The following is a 27,422-nucleotide window of genomic DNA, read 5'->3' on the forward strand; positions in this document are numbered from 1 at the left end:
GTTATTATCTTTGGAGTGTTTGTTCGTAGTACTTGACCGAGCAAGAGGTCTGTTAAGATGTTCAGGAAAATTGTTTTTTAAAGTCAGTTGCGTATTTGTAAGATGCCTGCGGCAAAGTATCTTGTTTATGTTTTTTTTTGTTATAAAGTTTTACAAAATGTTTACTTAGTATTAGTAATTTTATTATGTCTACATCATTTGAAAAAAAAACAATAACACAACACATTGAGTTGGGGTTTCTAAGAGTTGTGAGATTATCAGTATTAAGTAAGTAAGTTTACCATATTTCCGTTTCCAAAAAAGCTATTAAAACGGTTAAAATAATAAAACACGTCAGGTCTGCTTCCTTAATTAACCATATTACAATGATGAATCTATAAAATATGGAAAATTCTCAACCCGCGCCTAGAATTCTTAAACCTCTAGGCGAGACACAGGTACAATTAAGTACTTTAGTTAAACCTGTCACTGTGGTTAAACTTAAAAATCGCTTATATTTATTTCTCGGTTAGTGGTGCTGGAGACGGCCCCTAAGAGGTATGATACAATTATTATTATTATCTGATCGCTCTTGACCGTCCCTTTATTAAAAAAACTTTCGTTGGTTCCGTACAAGGATACTTATAATATTTATTATGAAGTATGGAGTACTTCTATGGACTTTTTCCTGCGTTGTTGCTTGCTGCTAACGGGCGTGTTAACGGCTGCTCTGTTACTAAATTCAAAGTTTTTTTGATTTACTTTAATTTTAATTGCAATATTTAATTTGGTGGAGAATATCGGTCCCTCTCGTACTATCTTGTGGCAAGTTACATTTATCGCCTGCGCCATATTTGATTTGAAGTGTCCCGTCTCGCTCTTCAACTAAGCGACGTGAATAAACCAAGAAACATTGAAAAAGTGCGGCTAAGCCGGAGGCGGATTCGATCCTGGGTACTACCGCACGTAAGTCAGCGCCTGTGCCGCCGCGCCACTGAAGCAGTTCATCGCGCGGGTGAAATCTGAACATACTAGCTGCTCAACACATGACGTCACCCAGTCACTGCGAACAAGCCCTCCTACTACGAGACACCACAGTACAATTTATAAGTAAGTGACCTAATACATACTTACCTACTACGAATATTGTATATCTGAATTGGGACCATTACAAATAATTATGGCATCCACATCAGAAGCCGATCAGCTACCTAGGGCTACAAAGCGTAAACAGTTCGATTGCGAGCTTACCGAGTCCATTAAATCTCTCGCTACTGATATGAAGTCGTCTTTGACTGCTATTCAGTGCGATATGAACTCCAAATTAACAGAGATAAACACAAACATTAACACTATAAGGTATGAGCTGGACATACTGAGTACTACTACATCCGAAATAAAGAGAGACATCCACACTCTGCGCACTGAGCACTCAGATATTAAACACCGGGTCTTAACCCTGGAAAACAAGCAGTCCCTACTTTCCGAGAGTATCACGTCTCTGCAATTATCTGCCGAATTTATTTCATCTCAATACGACGATATAAAACTGCGTGTATCTCAAACTGAGGGCCGCACGGACAGTGGAGCTGTGGAGGCAATACAAAAACTGGAAGCAAAAATCGACTCACTGGAGCAACAGGCTAGGCAAACCAACTTGGAAGTCTCAAATATTCCTGAAAAACGAAGTGAAAATCTGCTGCAGATAATCGAAAAAATAGGTACTTCCATAAACTGCCCAATTGCCAGTAAAGATATAATTTCCGTACACCGGGTGCCCCACGCTCACCAACAAATTGCCAGGCCGAAGAATATTGTTGTCAAGCTCACCACGCGTGTGCACCGGGATAACGTACTAAGTGCTTACCGTAAAGTCAAGGGCTTGACATCGGAACAACTTGGAATGCCCGGCCAATCATCACCGATTTATCTCAATGAGCATTTGACGCTTAGAACGAAGCTTTTATTTCGGGAATGTCGTGATAAGGCAAAGAAATGCCAGTTCAAATACGTCTGGGTCAAGAACGCAACCATCCTTGTACGTAAATCGGATGCATCTCCTGTATTTGCCATACGTACCCAAGAAGACCTGCTCAAGATTAAACCAGATTCTGATAATGTTAAATATTAGGGCTATTTTAGTTGTATCTTTAGTTGCATGCTTTTTATTCAAGTGTCGAATCAGAAATATAATTTTATTATGTATCAAATCGGTTGCATCAAATAATATAACAATAATTACTGTTGAACATCTTAGGCTAAACATTAGTGTGGGTAACTTGAATTCCGATTCGCTTTCTGTAAGCGACACTAAAATTCCCTGATTTAATATGATCTTATTCGTAATTCATCTGTTAAATGGCTACCGATAATATTTCCATCTATTACCAAAACTGTAGAGGTCTTCGCACGAAGACGCACACTCTGTATATGAATATCTTATCTTTCTCGTACGATGTCATCGTTATTACTGAGTCTTGGCTCACACTGCATATCTCTGATAGAGAGTTTATAGACCAGCGGTACATAGTGTTCAGATGTGATCGCGATAGGGTTTCCACGAATAAAAAGGACGGTGGTGGCGTATTTATCGCAGTCTCAAAGGAACTTCGGCCCACACAAGTTCCACTGCCTGACACATACAGCTCTCTTATGGTACACGTAATTATTCAGTTACCTAGTTCTGACCGTACTAAACATCACATCATAAGCGCTGTGTACCTTCCTCCAAAATCTCCAGAGAGCTCATACACTTTACTGCTAAAGTCTCTAAATGGACTGCTCACAAGTACTACTGTTGATAAGTTCTATCTTTTTGGCGACTATAACTTAGCTAATGTAGACTGGTCACCCAATGATCCTAACACAAGAGGTCTAATATGCTCTAGCGTCTCTCCCATTGGTATGGAGCTTGGGAACTTTATGTCGTTTCAGGGCGCACTTCAGTATAATGTACTACAAAACCACCACGGAAATACCTTAGACTTACTTATCTCCAATACTGACTGCAACACTTACGCACCTAATATCACACTCTCAAAAGTAGATGCATTTCATCCACCTTTTGTCACTACAACATCCACCGGCTCTGGTCCTATCCCCTTAAAACGACGCAAAATTAAGAAATTAAATTACCATAAAGCTAATTATTCGAAAATTAATCTGGATTTAACTGCAATAAACTGGGAGAGCTTACTTTGCAACTTATCTGTCGATGATATGATTGATACTTTTTATAATACTATTTATGGCATAATAAGGGATCACACACCTTACTGCAGTTCTAAGTCTGCGAATTACCCCCTATGGTTTTCAGCGCCCCTAATTCACTTATCTAGAAATAAAAACAAGGCCTGGATAAAGTGGAAAAAATATAGAAATATCTCTGATTACGAGACTTTCTCATTATACAGGACTAGGTTTAAGACTGAGTGTGACAAATGCTTCTCTTCGTACATAGAGTCCGTGGAAGAAAGTATAAGCAACAATGTTAAACATTTCTGGACGTATGTTTCAAACAAGAGGAGTAGAGCTGGTATACCATCAACCATGACATATCATAACCAATCTTCAAATGACCCCGTTGATATATGCAATATGTTTTCCGATTTCTTCCAGTCCGTATACGAGCCTTCCACATTAAATATCGACGATTGGACACCTCCCCCTGACTCAACTAGTAACAATATTTTAATAAATAATGTATATTTTAGTGAGTCAAAAATAAATTTATTGTTGAGAACACTCGATACATCTAAAAGCGCTGGCCCAGACGGTATTCCTGCTCTATTTTTAGTACATACAGCCAACAGTTTGTCAAAGCCATTGCACATCATTTTCAATGAGTGTGTTATCAAAGGTGTTTTCCCGTCAATCTGGAAAATCGCCAATATCGCACCCGTCCATAAAAGTGGTTCAAGAGTCGATGTAGGGGAATACCGACCTATCTCTCTACTGTCTATCTTGTCGAAGGTTTTCGAAAGGTTGGTCCATAACGAAATTTACCCACACCTTCATAATTCCATACTCCAAGAACAACACGGTTTCGTAAAACAAAGGTCGACAGTCACAAACCTCATGATTTTCACTGGTGATTTATTTAAAAATATGGACAAAGGAACCGCAGTGGATGCAGTCTACACAGACTTCCGTAAGGCCTTCGACAAGGTAGACCACGAGCTACTTCTAAAAAAAATTGCCTACAATGGTATTCGTGGTAATTTGTTGCGCTGGTTCGCGTCCTATATTGACAAAAGGAGTCAACGAGTCGTGATCAACGGTTATCAGTCTGACTTACTACCAGTGACTTCAGGCGTCCCGCAGGGATCAATACTGGGTCCGCTCTTATTTATACTGTTTATTAATGATATTAATCAATGTTTTCAAAATTCAAAATTCCTCTTATATGCCGATGACCTTAAAGCTTACAGACCAATTCAAAATGTTAATGACTGTCATCTATTCCAAGCTGATTTAGATCGCTTTAGTAATTACTGTATTGATAATAAACTGCACTTAAATCTATCCAAATGTAACACAATAACTTTCACAAAAAATCGAAAAACCATATCATTTAAGTACGCTTTATGCAATACTCCTCTTAAGAAAGTTGATACCCTGCGGGACCTTGGAGTTACTCTTGACTCAAAACTTCACCTTGATCTCCACATAGGCAAAATAATAAATAAGGCTGTACAGATGTGCGGCTTCGTGCTAAGGGCGTGTACGGATTTTAAAAGTACCTCCACATACCTCTACTTATACAAAGGTCTAATACGCCCTCAACTGGAGTATGCCGTCACTGTCTGGGATCCTTTATATAATAAATATACAGATAGCATTGAGAGGGTTCAACGAAAGTTTCTTCGAGCCGTGCACTACAGATGCTTCCGCGCATATCTTTCATATGATCAATTACTATCGAGATACAACTTGCCCACACTAAAATCTAGGCGAACAGTCTTTGGAGCCATGATTCTGTACGGTTTATGTCACAATTTCTTTGACTGTATTGACTTAACTAGCCAAATTGCCTATCTAGTACCTAGAACAGTACATCGACGTGAGGTGCGCGTTCGCCAGCTGTTCGCGCCCGGCACTTGCCGCACGAACGCTGGCGAGCGCGTCCCTTTACGCAGACTGGTCAATAACTTTAATAGTATGTTTTCTGATATTGATATATTTAGTTATTCCAAGCCTATGTTTAAAAAAATACTGTACGACACGTTGCATGTTAGTAGTAAGTAGTGTGTAGTCGTCGGCACGTGTCGAGTTTAGCACTTTACATGTACCTATACAGTACTGCGTAACAGTTGTCGTGTCGGCGTCTGCACAACGCACGCATATATTTTTATACTGTTTACCTATCTGTGGATAACGCTGTGGGTCTTATGTTTAACTAACATAATTTTACATATATACTTACAATACCTACTATACAATGTAAGACTGTTTGTTTTCCCAAATAAATAAAAATAAAAAATAAAAATAAAAATGGTGAAAAATTAGGAATGGACTTAACGATTATAATAAAATGTCGAGATAAGACTGGCTTTATGAGTCATTTATCATTATACTAAAATAATGATATTTTGTTTATAATTAGCAACTATACGTACTATACTATATTTTGTTTTAATTTCAATATTGTTTAATGACCAATCAAAAGTACTAACATAGGTACGTTATTTCCTTTTTCCTTGATAATAGCAATTACCAAAATGTCAATTTACATAATATTATCAGTAGTAACTGGCTTACTAATAAAAATGCGTCTTTAATAATTACTTGTATTCTTTGTCAGGTTTTAGCTCCTGCACTTAGCACACTCGAATTCAAGCTTTGCTATATCCTGATGGTCTAAACTCCTTTCTATCTTTTACCATGTTTTATCAGACTGGTATACAATGACATCTATTGGTACGGAATCTAGATATCCAAGTCCACTTAAATACATTTTGACAGCATCAAAATTATTTCACAACTTACTATAATATTTTCGATTTGATTTTAAAACGGGCGTTACTGTCTTTATTTTTCAACTCCACCAACGAACCCTGAAACTATAAACGGAGAAAAGATATTAAAAGAGTGCTCTCGATTGAAATATTCATTTGAAAAGAACCGATAGTGTTTTCGAATGAATTGGAAGCTTTGTTGCAAATCTGTTCAGATATGGAACTTTAATATCCGGGGATTTTATCCCGATTAGCTGATTACCTGCGTAAGCATTTCTGCAGGACACAAGAGGGTTACTGAGTCATCTAGAATTATATGGGGTGGAGTTATACTAGTGACTTTCCCGTAGTATTCCATCAGTTTATAGCAGTTCAGTTGTGCTGGATGGTTTGTCAGTTTGTGCTGGATGTAGGCCTCCCCCAATGCACGCTGCTGGAGCATACAGATATATAGATTTCCACATCCAATCATTACCAACGACCTTTCGCAAGTCACACCCCATCTAACCGGAGAGCCGATTTCAAAATCTCTTTCACCATCACAAACAGCTCTGGCCACGACTTCCCTTTTTCTTGGGCCTCGCTGACTATGGACCGCTTCCAGGTATGAGCTGGTCGACCGGGTCGCCTTGAGCCCTGGGCCCGGGTTTCCATTCTAGGGCCACTTTCGGGATATGATTATCAGGTCTTCGCAGTGTGTGGCCCATAACTTTCATTACCATAAACTACTATTTATCGCGGAATTCCCTCCAGAAAACCTTTAAAGGCGGTGTCTTCGCATCGCTATTAAGTACTTAATATTTTACAATCAATCATACCCAAAGATTGCCTGGAAGAGATCGCTTTTAGCGATAAGGCCGCCGCCTATTAAGTAATGTCCACTGTATAAACTGTTATTTGTGTTCTGATTAATCAAAACAGTAGTATTCTATTCTATTCTAACCCTCACAGATACGGGCTGCTCGGCGCGTCAGGGTGCGGCAAGACGACGCTGCTGTCTTGTATCGTGGGGCGCCGGCGGCTCAACTCTGGGGAGATCTGGGTGCTCGGCGGCCGCCCCGGGAGCCCCGGCAGCGGCGTCCCTGGGCCCCGGATTGGATATATGCCTCAGGTATGTAAAGAATAAAAGAAGTATGTAAAAAGAAAGAACACACTTTTCTATTCTATTCTGAGAAGGGGCGAAGTTGCTGTTCGTGGATCTCTCGAGTGGAACCTTTGTACATATTCCCTTGATTTCAGCTCAGCCAGCCTAGCTCCCGAGTAAACTGAAGCAACAATAGCTGAGATAGAAAGAATCATTTATTTGACGCACTTACAATAACAACAAATTGAATTAAAATCTTAGGTATCAGAAAATTATACAAAACCATAACAAAATACAGACTAATAGAATAAAAAACGAACAAAGGAGCGGTGGCAGTTCAGTCGGTTAAGCGCCCGCTTCTCACGCCAGAGATGCGGGTTCGAATCCCGGCGCTGACATGTACCAATGAGTTCTTTGAATTTAAGTACAATGTATACCATCGCTCTTACGGTGAAGGAAAACATCGAGAGGAAACCTGCATATCTAGATTTAGCACATCTAGATATGTGAACCCGCCAACCCGCAGTGGACCAGCGTGGTGGGAATATGGTCCAAGCTTAGGAAGGCAGTTTAGACCTTGGGCATATGCACAAAGGTTCCATTCGAGAGAGCCATGTGCAGGTACTACAGACACCCCCAGAGAGAATAGAATAGAAGATTGCTTGTTTCTGTCCAAAGCGTCAAAAGTATCATTTACTTTTCTTGGTAAAAGCGCGTTTTGAAATGGTTCTGGCTTTGGAAAGGAATTTATCTTGGGGATATGTACACAGATTCCATTCTGAACTTAAAATTATTTTTTTAAAACGGATTTGATACCCTATTTTTTATCATAGTATAAAGAGCCTTGATTGTACATTTAAAGTTTTAACGGGAAGTATTCATCATAAAGACCTGCTCTTAAATATGTTTGTGATTTAACCAACTTTTTACGCACATTCTTAGGTATGCCATCTTTGTAATTATTGATTCGTGCACGTTTTGCACGCTTTTTGCTGAGGTAGTAATTCATAGGTTGTAGAGGAAAACATCGTAATATTTATTTGATATTTGTTATTACACGTGTGCTACAAGTAGCAACTTAGATACACACTCGATTCTTCTTTCATAAAAATCGAGAGTAAGTATAAGTAATGTTTGTTTGCCCTTCCTACGCCAGGAGGTTTACTCACAAACACTTACAACACCCCCTTTTTTACGTAGGGGGTCAAAACCGAACGAATGGCATAAGAAGTCATTAGTGGCATTAGTTTTTGGCATGCTAGAGTGACCCGTCAGAAACGACGAGGTTAATTACAAACAAACATTTTCATTTATAAGTTACTATGTTTATGCATTATCATTATTAATTACCTACTTATAAATTGTCAGCTTCCCGCTTAAAACCAAATCAGCTTTAGCAACATGACCTTAAGTTTTGGTTGTGTTCGTGCAATAACTATAGGCACCTACAATCAAATGGTCGTTCCGTAATACAATAGTGTATTTCTATGTTATTACTTGCTATCGCGTGACAGAAAGAATCTTCTTGTGACGCGTCAGACGGCCCTTGTGTATAATGATGAGAGATGACTGGCCGGTTGAAGATTCGCGACCTTAGCCATTTGAATAACATCTGCACCTTGAAGGAATGTTTGTTGTTTAGTCATTCGATGAATATACTTTATGACAAATTGTAGAAAGGATTAATGTTATGATAATTAAAAATAGTTTTAAAGTTATTAGTTATAGACTACATTAAATCTAAATGGAATGTCCAAGAGCCTTAGCGTGGCATGTACAGTGGCCTGCGGCGCCTAAAAGAATACAGGCGGAGTTTTTAAAATAGCGATCCCTGATGATGAAGGGACCAGTTACATCTGTTATAAATCCGGGGACGTGTTGTGCGTGATGTGTGTAGCAGTGGTGTTTATGTGGATCTGCTTGAGCAGCATGTGAGCTTAAGATCGCTATTTTAAATACTCCGCCTGTATACTTTTAGGCGCAGGCCACCGTACAACGATGTATTCCTGAGCGATTTTGTGCGATGGCTCGTCATGGCTGACTCTATCTCGTTTTAATCACCGTCTGTAATAGTAGAGTGACCTCCCAGATCCATACAAGTTACTTCAGATTTGACCAGCGAGCGACGCTGGTAAAGGTGGGAACTGACAACGTTACGAGTATCGAGGTGTAATATAACATGTTACACCGTGAGCATTCGTGCAGCCAGTACCAGCGAGATTTTAGAACACAGCGTTGCGTAACATGCTCGCTAGGAATGTTACATTACAGTCCGTAACGTTGGTCAGTACCCACCTTAATATTTGGTCGCAATCCCGTTCATCTCCGTTCCTCTCGTTACCTAACTACAAACCAACCCTTCCATTCCCTTGCAGGAGATCGCCCTGTTCGGCGAGTTCTCGATCCGCGAGACCATGATCTACTTCGGGTGGATCGCGGGCATGAGCACCGCGCGCGTGGACGAGCGCACAGACTTCCTCGTGCAGCTGCTGCAGCTGCCCAGCCACTCCAGGTACTAGTGATAATGAGTAGGACATCTCAGACAAGGACATCCGACCCTTAACTAGACAAAGCCTGTAAGACAGAAAGACAGACAGAAAGAAAGACAGAAAGACAGAAAGAAAGAGAAAGGCGGTAACATGAATATCAGACACTGCCATCAGACAGTAAACTCTATCAGATACGGCCATCAGACCCTAAACTAGGCACAGGATGTGTGATATGTGTGGCACCCACGGCTATCTGGCTCCAACGGCAAGGTAGGCAGAGCCTGCCAGCTGCCCAGTCACTCCAGGTACTCAGGAAGAAGCAATAGTGACAATAGCACCAAATTACTTCTAAACGGAAAAAGACTAGCTTGATGACGCCGTCTGCTATATTGAAGAACATTTGGCAGGCATTGCTGCAGCTGCCCATGCAGCTACTCCAGGTGGGTGGAATATATCCATATTGGGTGGTATAGCATACAATCGTGAGCAATGATATAGCACAAAAAACAATTATCAATATCGGTCCATAAATGGCGGAGTAGTCGGTAAACATACATACAGACGAATTGAAAACGTTCTTCTTTTTCGAAGACGGTTAATAATGATTACTAAACGGAAAATACGACCTTAATGACGCTGCCGCCGTCGGCAATATTGGTGTACGTACATTTAACAGCACATCAGAATATTAGCAAACTAAACTTTTTCATTGCTGGGGTGAGGTGGATGGGATAAGTCCGTATTGCATGGTATTTTACATTGTTAAAATTGAGACAACCGGTGTATGTATGTACTTTATTCGACAGAGGACTAGGGCGCGGGACGGATAGAACTTATATCTACCCGAAACCCGAAACTATTCTAATGTGAGAAACTTGAATCAATATTTGAATGCTATTGATAAAATAAGACCCAATCAGTTTTCTACAAGCGTGAAGCGTGTGAAAATATTATTGTACAACAAAATGGCATACCTAATTTCGAAGTGAATACCCAATTACACAGATATTTTAGGAATGTCATCACATTGTGCGTGCTTACATAATAGCATACCCGAGTTCGCGTTGTTCTATGCATATAACTAATTTGGATTAAAATGGAAATAGCATTTATAATCAAAATCAGTACCCACCTGCATATTCCGTATTAAATAAGTACGAATATATTTATGTTACGAATATAAACCGTTTCTATTTGATAAGTAGCAATTCTAAAGGCATTATTTATTTTAGTCCTGTTGTTGTAAAATGTAAACTTATTGGTTCCTAATTCTATATACTTAATAACGTAGGTATAAGATTTGCTGGATATTTAGCTTCCAGGCTTAGGTTGGACCTAGATCTAAAAATATAGTAACTTTTCTACCAACTACTACCAACATTCAGTTTCTATAATATTCTTGAATATCTTACCTATGAAACAAAGTGCAACTTTTATTGTTCTTTGAATGCATCAAGGAAATGGCTCAGGTCATTAGGTTAATAGCGTAATTTACTAAATTGGCATATAAAGGAGAGCATAACTTATAAGTGAGATTGTACATGTACGATTTTACTGCATATTATTATGATCTATTTCTGTAAAACTCCATGTATACCAATCTCCACAAGGGGAAGAAATAGCATAACTGAAGTGCTTTTGGCATGAGAAGTTAACGGGTATAAGGAACCTTCGCATTTTCTATGGTAGCACTCCTATTAAAAAATGACTTACCTCCATCCCCCCTCATTTCAGACAAGTAAAGAACCTATCCGGAGGGCAGCAGAGGCGAGTGTCGCTCGCAGCCGCCCTGCTCCACGACCCTGAGCTGCTGATCCTCGATGAGCCGACTGTTGGAGTGGACCCGGTGCTGAGACAGAGGTAATGCTACTGGGCCGGTTTTTAACAGCATGAGGATTTGATCAAACACGCTGGATTGCCCCCCGTTCATACTTCAAGTATTCATTGTAACGCGTGGCATATGCTGTAGGTATATGCACGCGAGACGCGGGAAAAGGGCATGCCATCCCGCGTGCGTGATGAAATCGTATGCTGTAAAAAAGCGAGTCTACTACCTAATAATATTACTCCCAAATTCATATACCTACCGTATTTTAAGTTTATAGAACGTTAACAAATTACTTCGAAACATAGGAGCAACTAATTTAAGACACATACATACACTTTAGCTCTCACGTTCAGACTAAGTTGTACTTGTGTCAATATACAGATAGACCACTACCTACTATTAGCAGCTACATTTATTACAAACTGCATAAAAATATAGAGTGACGGAATGACGAGCTGAGTCGGGGCTTTCAGTTGAATATATAGGTACTTACCATTTACGCAATAAAAGCTATTGAAAGTTTCAAAGAATAATTCAACCAATAGCAAAGTGGTATAGAACCATTCAACACGACAAAATTATGCACAAGCGGACGGGAATAAAATAACCCTATTTCATTCGTATGAGTACCGTATACGGCAGAGACAGTAAAATCAAATTAAATAAAACATATGCCACCTCAGAGGATACCTTTTGTCTTCATGCATAATAATTTACCACCTACACGAGCGTTACATAATGGCCTTTATTCCCATTAACATACGGTCGAAATGTGAGAGTTCAATAGGAGGTGGTAGGTACGCGTTTGTAAGAAAACCTATTGAAGGAACCCTTTTTCTTTCGATTGGTCTCTAAGCTGTTGAAGTGTTTTCTCACGAAATTCTCATATGAATTGTTTTCTTTCCAAAATAAATATAAAAAAAAAATATATTTATATATAATATTAATCATATTTGTACTTACTTGAACTTAGAACTCCAATTAATAATAATTAGTAATGGTCTCCTGGTTCAATTTCGAATAAGGTTTTTATATTTTCTTCATTTTCTCGGTTTCTTTTTGCTATCGCCGTGTCATCATAATCTCTGTGTTTAGTCATTAATTATACTCATTGAAACATTGAATAAGTATTTATATAAGGTAGAGAGTCCATATTTCGCGGTGTTCAAAATGGCGTCCTTATTTCGAGTTATATTTATTTTCATGATTATTACTCATTTTAATAGGTTTGGATACTCTAAAATTACATTTAATCGTTCATTATCTTTAACTGAAACTACTTGATGTAGTAAATATGTTTAAAATTGCCTAAAATTACTAAAAACTCATGTAATGTGCCGTGAGGGCGACGCCGCCATGTTTTTCATACAAACGCGACCCGGCTTACGTAAGGCCAGCCATATTTAATAATTGTGTTTTTTAATATTTATACGACGTTCAACTTTGTAAATAGTTTATATTTAGTTTATTATATTCTTATACTTACATTAAATTTAAATTTTAACTCTTTTTAAACTAATTTAACCCCTTTAAACTCAAAAACAAAATACCTCGGTATAATGGCCTGATTTTTATACGTTGTTCCTAACTCCGAGTTACCCTCGGTATAAGGAAAAATACTATGTCATGATTTTTATCTTATAACTTTACAAATAATAACATTTGAAGTATATGCTTAATTACATAATAATAATGATGAACGTGACAAGCTTATAACCTAATTCGGCGGTACAAAATATCCTCTAGGAATCTTAATATGACACAATAATTGTTGACGCAAAAATCATGGTTACCTAGAAAACCTTAACTTAGTATGTATATTTGAAATGATAAAAAATAGTGTTATTTTATCGCTATTAACGTAAGTGATACATATTTTTACCAATATTTTATGTATGATTTGAGTAACATATCTATGTTGTTTCTAAATCGATAATTTGATAACTCGAAATATGGATTATTAAAATACTTGCTGAACCCCTAATATGGAGTATGACATTTTACATAGGTAGGTACCTCGAAAATCGGAATATGACTCTACATCACACCTTCGCAGTGTCATCCGATGCCGTCATCAAACCATAAAATCAAGATGAATTAGCGACTTTCTTCCTAAATTTAAAAGGGGTCTGGATAGATATGCCTGACTTTACGAAACTACTACTAGATACTACTCTTTTTAAAAGAAGAAAGAAAGAAATTTGTAGACGTAAAACTTTCTTTGGGTGAATAAAATAACACACACGACGACGGTTGAGTTTTTATAACACTTATATACACAATTGCCTAATTTCATTTCTGTATTTTATTTCCATTATCCTTCTACTTCGTGGTCTGATGGCCGTTGTAATATTGTTATCCCAGAATTCCCAGATAAATGAATGTCCTGTATACTGCATTTCATGTTTGGTTTAGGGGTCTGGTGGATTTTTTCATTTTCTTCTTGTTGTCACTGAAAAATAAAGTAAGTAGGTAAATTGTATGGATAGTTGCCAGAATTAATCTTATCCTTATAAGTAGGTACCCATTTTCACAAAACTTAGTGAGTTTAGAAACGAAAACGCTATCGCTAGAACAAAAACCTAGGTTAGTAACTAAACTGATGCCAAATTACTGATAAAAACATAAAAATATTTCCATTTTACGTAATTTCCTAAAATAATTCGCACACAAGCTTACCTTATCGATTTTCCAATTGCATATTGCAAATACAAACATAATAATTTAATAAAAGATGTTTGTTTTCTAATGTAAAGACTTAACAAAAAATACTTTCAAAGAATAGCGGCAAACTTTTCGGCGGAAAACTCAACATGGCGCCGGCGCGCCTCCAGTCCAGCGCGCATGCGCCATAGAGATGTACCTAGTGCAATGTTCCTTGCTTCCGACCTATGCTTGTATGAAAAAATAATCGATGCTGGATCGATTCCTGGGTAGATACTTTTATTATAATCATATTCGTTTATGGTAAATACCTACATTAGGTACTCATCGGAAATTAGTACTGATAAGGTATTTGTGCTTTTGTATGTATTCGATACTTTTCCTCAGTCCTTACACATCTACTTTTATTACGTATCATCAACTATTAAACATTACAAGTAAGAACATAAAATATCGTGGAAAAAATTTAGACCTTACTTAGATAAAAACTATAGTAAAAATGTTTAAATCATTCGAGTTCAATAATCGATTATATTCGATTACTGTCACTATTTCTTCAATTTACCCCATCTCTACTCTATTTTTTTTTTAATCGCTTGGAAAAGTCCATAGAACATCATAGAAGCATTATGAATATTTTTTTCTAGCCAATGTTACCAGTTGCAATAATGAATTATGAAAATGGTAGGTAGGTACATAAATAATAGAAATTATCACGAAAACCAATATAAATGGAGAGTATTTAATTCTTTTCATTATTTTCAACTAATATTTAGAATAATTAAATTTATTTGGAGTACTTTAAGGTTAAAAAAGTATATCGATATTTTCGATTGTAATTTCCTTACGTTCATGGCCACACTCATGGAGCCACTGACAGGACTAACTCGGAATATGGAACAGGCTACCTCGGTATATGGAAGAAACCATAATCCTACCTCGGTATTAGGGTAAATCGACATGTGTAATAAATTATATTTTTTTAAGTATAATTAATAATATAATATGTGGGGACATCTCACACACGGCCATCCGACCCCAAGCTAGGCCGAACCTGTGTTATGGGTGTCGGACAGCTGATATATTTACACAAATACATAGATAGATAGATACTAATTATAAATATCAACAACCAAGACCCGAGAACAAATATCTGTGTTTAAACAAATATCTGCCCCAGCCGGGAATCGAACCCGGGACCTTCGGCTCAGCAGTCAGGGTCACTAACCACTACGCCATTCGGCCGTCAATGATAAATGTGTTATCAATGAATGTGTGTTAAGAAATATAAAATTAAACGTATACTCTTACAGAAGACAATGTTTCACATCAATATTGATGGTTACAAATGCTTATTTTTCTTACTTACTTTCTAATGTTGTGATTTACCTCGGAATAAGGACGCGTTATTTTTTTAAATTAGGATTTGTTTATGGTGTGGTCCCCAAATTTAAGGGTAAAAGCCAAATAATTATATTTTTACCTTTTTTTATACCTATTATATTAAAAGACCTATTCAACGATACCCTACCTACACCATCAAAATAACCGGAAAAAATATCAGCCCCAATTTACTTGTATGGGAGAGGGAGTACCCCAATTTTTTTTGGGTACTCCTCATATCTATGCGAAATATCTTTACCCGTTTCTGAGAAAAAGGGCAGTGACAGACAGTCAGTCAGACAGACGGACAACAAAGAGATCTTATAACGGTTGCTTTTTTCCTTTTGAGGTACGAAACTCTAAAAATATGAAAAAATATTATTCTGCCACCAAAACTTACATATACTTACAAACATACATACATACAATCAAAAAACATTACTCTCCTCCTTCGGCAGTCGGGTTAAAACAAGTGAGACTGATTCTGAACTTTTGTTCTACGAGTTTTAAAAATTAACCAAAAAAACCTTTATCATAGAAACTTTGTTGACACGTGACTTTTTACCATGGAAAACGAATTTTTTTTTTCGCGTTTTTGCAAAACTCGTAGAACTAAAGTTGTTCAGAATGACCCCTTGAGTCATCCCCTTTCGGCTTAGTATACCCTTAGTATAACTTATTATCTACACTTTAATACCTGTAGTTACCTTTCTACAAGTAAATACCACATTTGTTTAGAAATCTAATCGGGTTCCGAGTATGGAGAAAAGTGGCAACCCTATTAATTTCTACTCTTTCCTGGTGCTTACCAGTGTAATTAAAAATTAAACTTACCCTCAAATCACTACTTGAAAATAATTGTCAATAAAGTTGGCGAGTAAAAGTTTATCGACCCACTGTGCAAACTTACATGTGTGCGTGTCACTGCGTGTGCTGTGTGAAGAGCATTGAAAACCCAAATTTGGCGGGGCACGTCACCTGTACAGGCCCTTAATGCTAAAATTATCCCATCGTCAACGCGTCAACGATGACGCGTCATCGAAATGCAAGGAAGTGTAAAAAATATGTATACCTATATAAAAAAAACTAAAGTATTACGAAGCGAAACAGTATACATACTTTCATACTTGTATTCTTGTTTTGACGTATTATTAGTCTATCTATGATCCTAACGTACGACCGAGCCGAGTCCGCGTTGTTCTATGGTCCTAGTTTCTCGTTGGTTCTACCTATCCATTCGTTTACACTAAAAATAATATCCCGAAGGAATGCTCTAAGTCTATTGTTCGTTTGATGTAAACTGTAAGAAGAAGAATATTAATCTCTTGCCAAACAATCTGCAATCAGGTTTTAATGACATTATTCTTGTTTATGTCTCCAACAGTATCTGGGACCACCTGGTGGAGGTGACCAAGGACAAGCGCACCACCGTCATCATCACCACGCACTACATCGACGAGACCAAGCAGGCCAGCCTCGTGAGTATATTTATTTATTTACTTTATTTGGAACTTAGCATACCATAAATTACAAAGATAAAATACATAATAAGCTTAAACGTTTATCACTAAAACATAATATATTAACTTATGTGATCTTAATACGTTTTTGATTCAGTTAAATTATTCAGTCTATTTAAATACTTTTTTAAACTATATTTTTGGCTGTGAAATGTGTCTATAGAAAGGAACCTGTCATTACGTGATTTATACGTTTTAACCACTACAGTAAGAAGAGTGGTGTTATAAGGCTAACGTGTCTGTATTTCTGTGTGTCTGTGTGTGTGATTATGTCTGTGGTAACGTAGCTCCAAAATGGCTGCACCTATTTTTTATTTGTCAACCCAACCTTTAGGAAGTGCAGGAAAATCATTAAGATTATTATTTTGAGTCCGTAAATGGACATTTCCCTGTATAATACAGTTTAGTTATATTATTTACATAAAATATTTTATAAGTACTACTTACTAGTACTGTTTGCCCCATCAAAAAGTTTTAGAGATTCGGTTTCCCGTAATAATCGTATTATCACATAACCTCATAAAGGTATTAAGAAGTCTACAATAAAACGGATATTTATTTCGCTAATCCAGGTTAATGGCAAAAGTTTAATCGTCTAACCTGGTTATCGACTTTTATCGTGTGTAATCATCGTAATTATTAAACATAGATTAATTGAAAATGATTTTGATGAACCCTATAGGTACCTACTACAAAAACACACCTATACAGCTTGTATGTTGGTCCACTGTAGGACAAAGGCAAGTTGAATAACTTTACATTTGCATTTGTCATTGTAGCATCTGAGATAAAAGTAGTTACTACTTACTACTTTACTAGTATTTATAACTGCAAAACCATAGTATTGTACCTAAAGAATTACAGTTAGTGTTATGAATGTTATGATTATGTTGTGAATATGGCATCATTTGTTTGTATAGAACTAACATTAGCGTTACAGTTAAAACTTTTTCATATTATTATACTGTAACCTTTAATCTTCTTTTTTAGCTATTGTAAGCCAAATAAGTTGTTGTCATTAGAAGTTTTTATAATAATTATATTTTCAGTTGAAAACGATCGAATTCTATTGCTTTTTACTGACTAATAATCATGTTTGTAATAATAAATACCTACTTATGTTACTGTTAAAGTTAAATTTGACACGTGGTTACTAAAAGGGAATTACTTAAAATAGCTGAGCCTCAAAAACACAGAAAATTGCGGAAACACCTATTTTATTGAAAAACCTTGCGAAGTTGACTCATTGAAAAAGAGTTTTCTTAGGAAATTACAATTGCGAAAAAGTTAATTGGTCGCGAAAAATATTTCACAAACTGAACTTATTTATTGCTAGGTAAATTGGATTGCTTCATCCCGGCCAAAAATACTTTTATAGGACTTATGTAAATACAAATAAAGCCATCATCACCATAGAAATAAATTCAGCTTCAGCAAAGTCCTTCTAAAAATATAAAGTAATCATTTAATTATGCATAGAAACCGAGACGTAAAAAATCGTTTATTTAAAATGTGCTCCCCGGAAAAAAACATCAGCTCATAATACAGCTATGTAGTCTGGTCATTTAAGACGAGTAAGATGTCAATAATATATGCAAAATGCACTGAGAGACGTTTCTAGGGCCAAATTCTCAGAATACCTTTTTGTGTATAGACAACACACACTTAAAATACTTTAGCCTATGCATCTGCATCCTGTTTACTGGCTGTCCACGACACAGGCCTAGCCTAGTGTGGTAGCCCTTGCTACATCACCACCTTTAAATTGTTAACAAACGCTGCAACCTCTATTTTTTGTATCTTCATAATCTTTATTTTAAATAAATATTTTTTCATTTTCATTTTTTTTTCATCTAATACAAGCTCTATTTTTCACCAGATCGGTCTCATGCGCGGCGGGCGGTTCCTGGCTGAAGAGGCTCCGAGCGAGCTGATCCGCCGCTACCAGGCCGAGAGTCTCGAGGATGTGTTCCTCAAGCTGTCGGTGCTGCAGAACATGGGCAAGCGCCGGCGCTCGAGCATCCTGGCTGGAGTCGTGGAGAGGGTCGAGATACCCGCCATCCCGGTAAGAGGAGGGAACTGTAATTGCTATTGACTTTTGTGTTGAGGGTTGATTGTAGTTTTTGTATCTGACGGTCATGTTGTTTGCTTGATTATGAAATAGTGTATTTCTTTATCATCGCCATGACCAATAACTAGATATGCCAAGAAGCGCTACAGTAATCTGTCTTCATCCTTCCTTATTCAGCCAGTTATTTCAGTCTAAGGTTATCGGGCCGGAGAGCGTTCCACGCTGGCCTATTCGTGGTCTCTACTTGAGAACTCATTTACCCCATCAGATCTGTCATCGGTACTCGTATATAATCTAGTAATCTAGTCTATCTAGACAGAAAAATGCTATAAAATAACCAATAAGGTTTACTAGCACAACCATAAAACTAGCGACTCGTAACCGTTTCGTCTTAATGCGCTTTCATTTGGGACAAACAAACAGATATCTCTCCTACTTATTGACTCTCTAAAGCTAAGTGTAAGTGGTCGCCAATTTACAGAGATGTTTGTTAGAAAATTTAGAAATAAATAAATATCAGAAAATTCATTACGATATATACGAGTACGATAATTAAAAAAGTAAATAGTATGAGTTTTTTTTGGAACATAGCCTATTTACTTATGTATGTAACTATTTGCTTGTCATCGTGGAAAAATACCAACCAAGTCCAGTTTAAAATATTTTTTGTGGTAGGCACATAACTCAGACATACAATAGGTATGATTATACTCCCAAGACAGAAGTATATTTACCAAGTTACAAAATGTATTGACCTAATATTTAAGAGGATTGTATCATTCAGCGGGTGAGCTGGCTGAAAACAGTATATTTCTCTTTAAAAGCATCTACTTGGATACATTTTCACTCGCATGTGACGCTCAAGACAAATGGCCACAGTATACCAGTAAATACTCACATTAATCAGTCTAGTCTTTGTGACCTAGGCAGCCGAGACATCTAGGTTTATGTCAAGTTTACGTCCCAGTTATGACCGATAAGAATTTGATTAATTTTCTAGTAAGTTACTTTCTAGATTTATCGGTTACATACTTAGGCCGTTGATTGATACTTATTGCCTAACTATGAAGGCAAAAATCCGAGATTGAAAACTACCTCTTTATATCGCGTATAATATGACGCAAAATCGATTATCAGCAAACCCTATTTAATAAAAATTATAAACCATATTAGTGACTGTTACAAGAGATGGACATACGCTATACCCTAGAACAGAGAAAAAAAATAGTACTTTATAATTGTTCTAGTCGAATTCTATTATTAGTCACTGACACACTATTACACCATCAAAAACGTATTCCATAAACTCATCTTCCATCCCCAGGACCCAACATCAATAGACTTGGAAGAGGCAGAAATAGGCGAGATTTCTGGAGAGTTCGGAGACAATGTCTCTATGAGCAGCAAAGGCCGCGTGGTGGTTACCCCTGAGCTGGCAGCTCCAGTGGAAGCCCTGCCGCCTGATGATGAACCTCCAGAGGGATGCCTCGAGAGGATCAAGCCGATGAAATGGCAGAACATGAAGGCGCTGATCTGGAAGAACTTCTTCAGTCTTGCCAGGAATTATGGGTGAGTAGAGTAAAGTAGCTAGAGATAAAGTGTGGTTACCAGCTTCCCCAATTCTCCATCTCTCCCATCACCCATAACGTCCCCACTTCGGGGCTCCTTCCAATGAAGGAAGGGTTTTAGGCCTAGTCCACCACGCTGGCCTAGTGCGGGTTGGTGAACACTATAAATACCATGTTTAAAACTTGTAAACTATCACACTCACACATTCTCATAACACTCACGATAAAAAACATACTTATTAAAAACTACTCACTACATTATTTGTCTATTTTCACCTACCTAGTTGCTACATATTCATATTGTCAATATTTACACACCTACCTAACTAAGTATACCTACTCACTTGTATACATGCTATACATGCCTACAATACCAGCCTTTTTACCTTTTAACTCTGTCTTTCATCAAAATAATTCGCTATCAATCATACAATGAACTTGAGTACAGATATCGACCTACTGTCTTTATCTGATGTTTTCAGGTGCATTCCGGAAAACTGTCTAAGCCACATAAGTGATCCTAATAAGCTACTAAAAATCTTTACTCAAAATATCCGATCAATAAATCGAAATTTTTCTAGCTTAGAAACTCTATTGCATCGAATACCTTTTGAAAGTGATGTACTAGTTTTGACCGAGTGCTGGTTACCATGTAAAACAAATTCTACTATACCTATCTTAACTAATTATTCTATGCACCAAACTACAAAACACTTAAATCAAAGTGACGGGGTAGTTATTTATATTAAATCACACCTATCCTTCTCCACTGAAGAGATAAATTTCAATAATAAATGCGCATCTGGCCTCATTATTAAGTTGGGCACATCTACAGCCATAGTGTGTATTTATCGATCCCCTTCAAATGAAAATATTGATGACTTCTTGCTATCCCTAAAATACATACTTCCCTCTCTATCCTCGTTCAAATCAGTAATCTTAACTGGTGACATTAATATCGGTATTGAAACTGCGACAAAAGATTCACGTAAGCACGATTATCTCACAAACCTCGCGTTTCATGGCTACCTACCAGCTCATACCATACCTACACGAGAAAACAGCTGCCTCGACCATCTCATACTACGAACAAAACTACCATCTACCACCCTAGTTATTGAAACAACTGTAACCGACCACTTTGCCACCTTGTTATGCCTTGAGACTAAATATCCTCGTTGTTTTACCGCCTCTGTGATTACGTCAACAAACTATGAAACCCTGGATGAGACCATGAAATGCCTAGATTTATTTCCTATTTTCTCTATTGAAGACCCAAACGTAGCTACAGATGCCATAGTACAACAAATTTCTCAGGCTATTCAGGTAAATAGTACTGAAAAGTCAATAAAAAAAACAAAAGAATATTTAAGCCATGGATCACACCAGGATTGCTTAGATGTATGCGTAACAGAGATAATATGCATAAAAAAATGAAGAAAACTCCTGAAGACGAGATTCTTAAACTAACATATAAAAGATATAGAAATTTCTGTACAAAAATTCTTAAAAAGGTAAAAAGACAGTTTGATACACAGGAACTAAATAAAGCAGGTAAAAATAGCAAACTAGGGTAAACTACCCAATTATTGACACTTTAAGACGAGTCGTCTGCAAAACTGGCCATAAATACGCATAAAATATTAGTATTGTGGTATTTTTTCCGTAGCGGTCTCAAGTGTATATTCATTTATAATATTTTTGACAAAACAATGACCCTATAGTCTTAGTTTTTTATTATCAGCTATAAATTTGAAAGAACCCCTATTTCCCAATTATTGACACGGGTTTTCCAATTTATGACACCTCCTGTACCAATTATTGACATGCTTGATATTAGGTAATAAAAACCGTTTTAAACACGAATTAAACCTTTGGGAGGGTACCATGGGTCCGGTTCTCTATTTGGTATATCACGGTGATATATTGAAACACCATAAGTTTCACATACCATAAGTCATCAGCTAGTTATCTGACATACCATATATACTGCATCTAATGCTAATGCTAGCAGACTAGTCCCACTGAGTTAGGCTGCTTCGTCTCATGATCTCCTGGGCATTTCTCAAAGGTTCCAGCTAGTGCGTCCTGCTGCTGATGCCATATGGTTCAGAAACGTGGTCACAGCTGGGCTAACAGGTCTACCGATATAAAGTCGTAATGCGGACTGAACTGGTGTAATCAATCCATCAGAAATCCAATGTGAGATGCCAATAGGCCAGCCACCCAAGAAGAAAGACAGTTGGAGTAATCGAGTTCTAGAGTGGAGGTAACGAACAGGCAAGCGTGACATAGCATGCTTTTTGGCCGTCAGGACCAAGGCTGATCTTAGACCTGGTAAGTACTTGCTGGAAGAGAAAGGCCAAAGAAAAAGTGTGGTGTAGCTTTGTCGCATCTTTATTTTGATGAAGAATCATGAATATGCCTCTGATATCTCTAGTTTATGCTCGCAGAACTACACGTAGCATCCTTGAGGGTTGGCCTGTAGATAAACATGTTCAAGACTAAGGTAATGCCCAGTGTCCCAATCGAAACGAACGATACAGCTGGATATCATAAAATTTTGTGAATCTTAACACCTATCTTGATAATTGTTTACCCGCTGAGTCAGAATCCCAGTTTAAACAGATTACGAGGTGGATTCAGCTGGGTGGGAAATGTGCGGGACACTTTTGGCCAGGCAAAATGATGACCGGTGGACGTAGAGCAGTTGGCAGGCCACCTGATAGTCAGACGACTTCATATAGGTTGCAAAAAGGCTGTGGCTCACTGCCACTTTTATGGTAAGCTCCCATAAAAATATTTATCGTTTATGAGCGTAATTATTGACACTTTGCCTATATATAGACATGTCAATAATAGGGAAATAGATTACTGACACTATGTCGATAATTGGATTTCACTGTATTGACACTGTGTCATGAATTGGAAATTCGTGTGGGATAAATGATTAAATAGTGTCAACGTGATCATTATAGGATATACTACCGGAAAAGGCTAAAATATTAGCATGAAAACAAAAAACATACCTTCCAATTATTGACCCAATATGTCAATATTAGGAAAATATACCAAAAGTGCTACCTATAATTGACACCACCTAATTTCGAAGTTAAAACCGAAAATAAGTGGTTTTTGAGGTAAGAAATGGAAAAGGAATTTTGTTCCCTTTTCAGTCCAAATAACCATTTAACCATTTTTTTAAAGAAATACTAGCAAATTTATTCCTAAAGTAGCCACTGTCCTTTGCAAAAAGCGATCCAAGATGGCGGAATTTAAAGAAGCAACGGAGAGGCACGAATTGTCTATGTTTTATTGGTCAGCCATTGCTGTAAAAATGACTGCAGAGTGTTACCATTACAGAATAATTATTACTGCTGCATTCAAAGATAAATATAACTAAACAGAACGAAGCGTTGTCTTGTTTTCTTTAATTATTCCGCGCTGTGTCAATAAATGGAGGGGTGTCAACAATAGGGTAGTTTACCCTACTTTGGAAATCCATAAAAAATATTACAAATACTTCGAAAAATAAAGAATCTCCTGTACAACTTCTAGATACTTCATCTTCAAAAACAAACTCGTGTAATTTTATTAATCATTTCTTCGTAAATATTGGCAAAAAACTGGCAGATAATATTGAACATATTAAACCAAATATAACCCCTCCAAAATCTATATATCCAAACAAAAAAACCTCGCTCTCTTTAATACCAACAGATCCCGATGAAATCATTTCGATTATTCGCTCCCTGAAACCTAATGCCGCCACTGGCCATGACGGTATCTCAACCACTTTTTTAAAAAGATACTCCCCACTTCTTGCTCCGTACCTATCCCACATTTTCAATAACTGTTTCCTCACTGGCATTTTCCCTACTGCCTTTAAAAAGGCTATCATACATCCCATATATAAAAGTGGGGACAGAAGCGATATTAACAATTATAGACCAATTGCCATCCTCACTTCTCTTTCGAAAATTCTTGAACGCCTCATCAACAATAGACTCATCAACTTCCTTGAAAAAAACAACATATTGTCAAGTCAACAATTTGGCTTCAGGAGGAACAAATCAACAAACCATGCAGTCCATGAGCTAATAAATAATATTGTAGAAAACATCAATGGTGGTAAAAAGGTGTTAACTATCTTTGTTGATTTGGCTAAGGCTTTCGACACTGTCCCCATACCTATGTTGCTACTGAAAATGGAGAAAATGGGAGTTCGGGGCCAGCAACTTCATCTTTTTGAGGACTACCTGTCGGGACGTTCTCAAGTTGTTAAAGTATGCGATTATATAAGCAATGAACTACCGATTTCATACGGAGTCCCACAAGGGAGTATCTTGGGCCCAACGCTGTTCCTTCTATTTATTAACGATCTCTGTAATTTGCATCTTCCCCAAGGTACCATTGTCTCTTTTGCTGATGACACCGCCGTAACTTTTTCCGCCAAGTCATGGGAGATGGTTCAAGTTGTAGCCCAAGAGGGGCTTAATAGTCTTCTAGACTGGCTGGTCTATAATTCTTTAACTATAAACACATCTAAAACTAAATATATAACTTTTTCCCTTCGTCAAACATCACAACCAAAAACTGCAATAGCTCTTAAAGCACACACATGTAAAAATCGTACCCTAAGCCACTGCAACTGCCCGAAAATACTGCAAACAGATAATATCAAGTATTTGGGAGTAATTGTTGATAAATATCTAAATTTTAAACTTCACATAGAACATGTTACTTCTAGAATTCGTAAGTTGATCTATGTATTCAAAACTCTTCGTCATGTAGCGAAACCCATGTTATTGCGCGTGGTTTACTTTGCACTATGCGAATCAGTTATTTCATATTGCATAACGTTTTCAATCAGTGCGTGTTGCCAGTGATGACTTACGGAGCCGAGACGTGGTGCTTCACCAAAGGGCTTATCCACAAGCTCAGAGTTGCTCAGCGTGCTATGGAAAGGGCTATGTTAGGCGTGTCCCTGCGAGATAGGATTCGTAATGAAGAAATCCGCAGGAGAACTAAAGTTACCGACATAGCCAAAAGGATTAGCACGCTGAAGTGGCAATGGGCTGGCCACGTAGCCCGCAGAGCCGACGACCGCTGGAGTAGAAAGGTTCTGGAGTGGAGACCCCGTGTCGGCAAACGGCGTGTCGGTCGCCCCCCAACCCGTTGGTCTGATGATCTGCGGAAGGTAGCAGGAAGCCGCTGGATGCAGATGGCGGGTGACCGTTTGGGGTGGCGATCGTTAGGAGAGGCCTATGTCCAACAGTGGACTACAGAAGGCTGAGAGAGAGAACAGTATGGGGTGGGGCTGCAAAAACTATACTGAAACCACTGGAAATAGCCCAACGAGCTATTCTTAAAATTGCTACTTTCCGCCCAATTCTCTTCCCCACCGCCGAACTATATAAAAATGTCCAGGTTTTATCAGTTAGAAAGATTTTCATCCTAAACACAATTCTCCTCCAACATTCTGTCACACCATATTCAGAAATAAAGAAACGTCGCAAAGATAAAATATGTATATTACCACCTTCAAATTTTGCGTTCACAAATATATTTTTTTATCACCTAGGCCCATTTTTGTATAATAAAATAAATGCATCCCTCCCAATTCATCCTCTAAGCCGCTACGAAGCTAAAACCATAATCAAAAAATACCTTTTACAGATGACTTACGATGAAGTTGAAATCTACCTCTCTGGTTATGCTTAGCATGTTTGTTTTTTATAACGTTACAAGTTGACAAATATACACACATACACTTATATCTGTATATAACACAACTCACACACACGTACACACACACACACACACACACACACACACACACACACACACACACACACACAGAGAGACACACAAATATAACACATCCTTGCATGCTTTTTTAGGGTTCCGTAGCCAAAATGGCAAAAACGGAACCCTTATAGTTTCGTCATGTCCGTCTGTCCGTCTGTCCGTCTGTCCGTCTGTCACAGCCGATTTACTCGGAAACTATAAGTACTACAGTGATCAAATTTGATGGGAATATGTGTTGTATGAACCGCTACAAAAATATGACACTAAATAGTAAAAAAAATAATTGGGGGTGGGGCCCCCCATACATGTAACTGAGGGATGAAATTTTTTTTTTCGATGTACATACCCGTGTGGGGTATCAATGGAAAGGTCTTTTAAAATGATATAAAGTTTTCTAAAAAACATTTTTCTTAAAGTGAACGGTTTTTGAGATATCAGCTCTCAAAGTCGTAAAAAGTATGTCCCCCCCCCTCTATTTTTATAACTACGGGGTATAAAATTCTAAAAAAAATAGAGGTGATGCATGCTAATTAACTCTTTCAACGATTTTTGGTTTGATCAAAGTATCTCTTATAGTTTTTGAGATAGGTTGATTTAACTGTAATTTTGGTTAAGTTATTGTGCTTACTACGGAACCCTTTGTGCGCGAGCCCGACTCGCACTTGGCCGGTTTTTTATTTTATAAATTTAACGCTACTTTTAAATTAATTTGAATTGAATTTAATAATGTAATATTAATCACATAATTATAAAAATCAATAATCTAACTGTAAAATAATGTACAATTCCTTGTTATTCTTCTTTAAATCCCGATACACGGGGTCGGGCCTGTTGTTCCTTAATACAGGTTTTGTGTAAACCTATCTAGGACGACAGCTAATCCTTAATCAGCTTATGTACATTTTTTAAAATAATTCTAACATTAACCATAGTTGTTTTAATTAAGTTAAAATAAACTAACAAACTATTTAACTACCTGATTGTGCACGTATTTAAAATTGTACTGTAAAAAATTCAATAAATAAAATTATTATTATATTATATTATATTATTATTAAATACTGGTCC

At 37.4% G+C, this 27,422-nt stretch overlaps 1 protein-coding gene across 1 annotated transcript in view; it reads left to right on the top strand.

Moving 5' to 3' along the window:
• The window catches only part of LOC105381740 (ABC transporter G family member 20), a 71,731-nt gene that overhangs the window by 32,305 nt on the left and 12,004 nt on the right, over positions 1–27,422 (top strand). The window contains exons 3-8 of the mRNA XM_038111570.2: positions 6,888–7,047; positions 9,396–9,532; positions 11,244–11,369; positions 16,769–16,862; positions 18,784–18,969; positions 20,300–20,544. Of these exons, the coding sequence (XP_037967498.2) occupies positions 6,888–7,047; positions 9,396–9,532; positions 11,244–11,369; positions 16,769–16,862; positions 18,784–18,969; positions 20,300–20,544 (948 nt within the window). The remainder of the gene's footprint in view (positions 1–6,887; positions 7,048–9,395; positions 9,533–11,243; positions 11,370–16,768; positions 16,863–18,783; positions 18,970–20,299; positions 20,545–27,422) is intronic.

This window comes from Plutella xylostella, chromosome 26 (genome assembly GCF_932276165.1).
Source record: "Plutella xylostella chromosome 26, ilPluXylo3.1, whole genome shotgun sequence".
Classification (NCBI taxonomy): domain Eukaryota; kingdom Metazoa; phylum Arthropoda; class Insecta; order Lepidoptera; family Plutellidae; genus Plutella; species Plutella xylostella.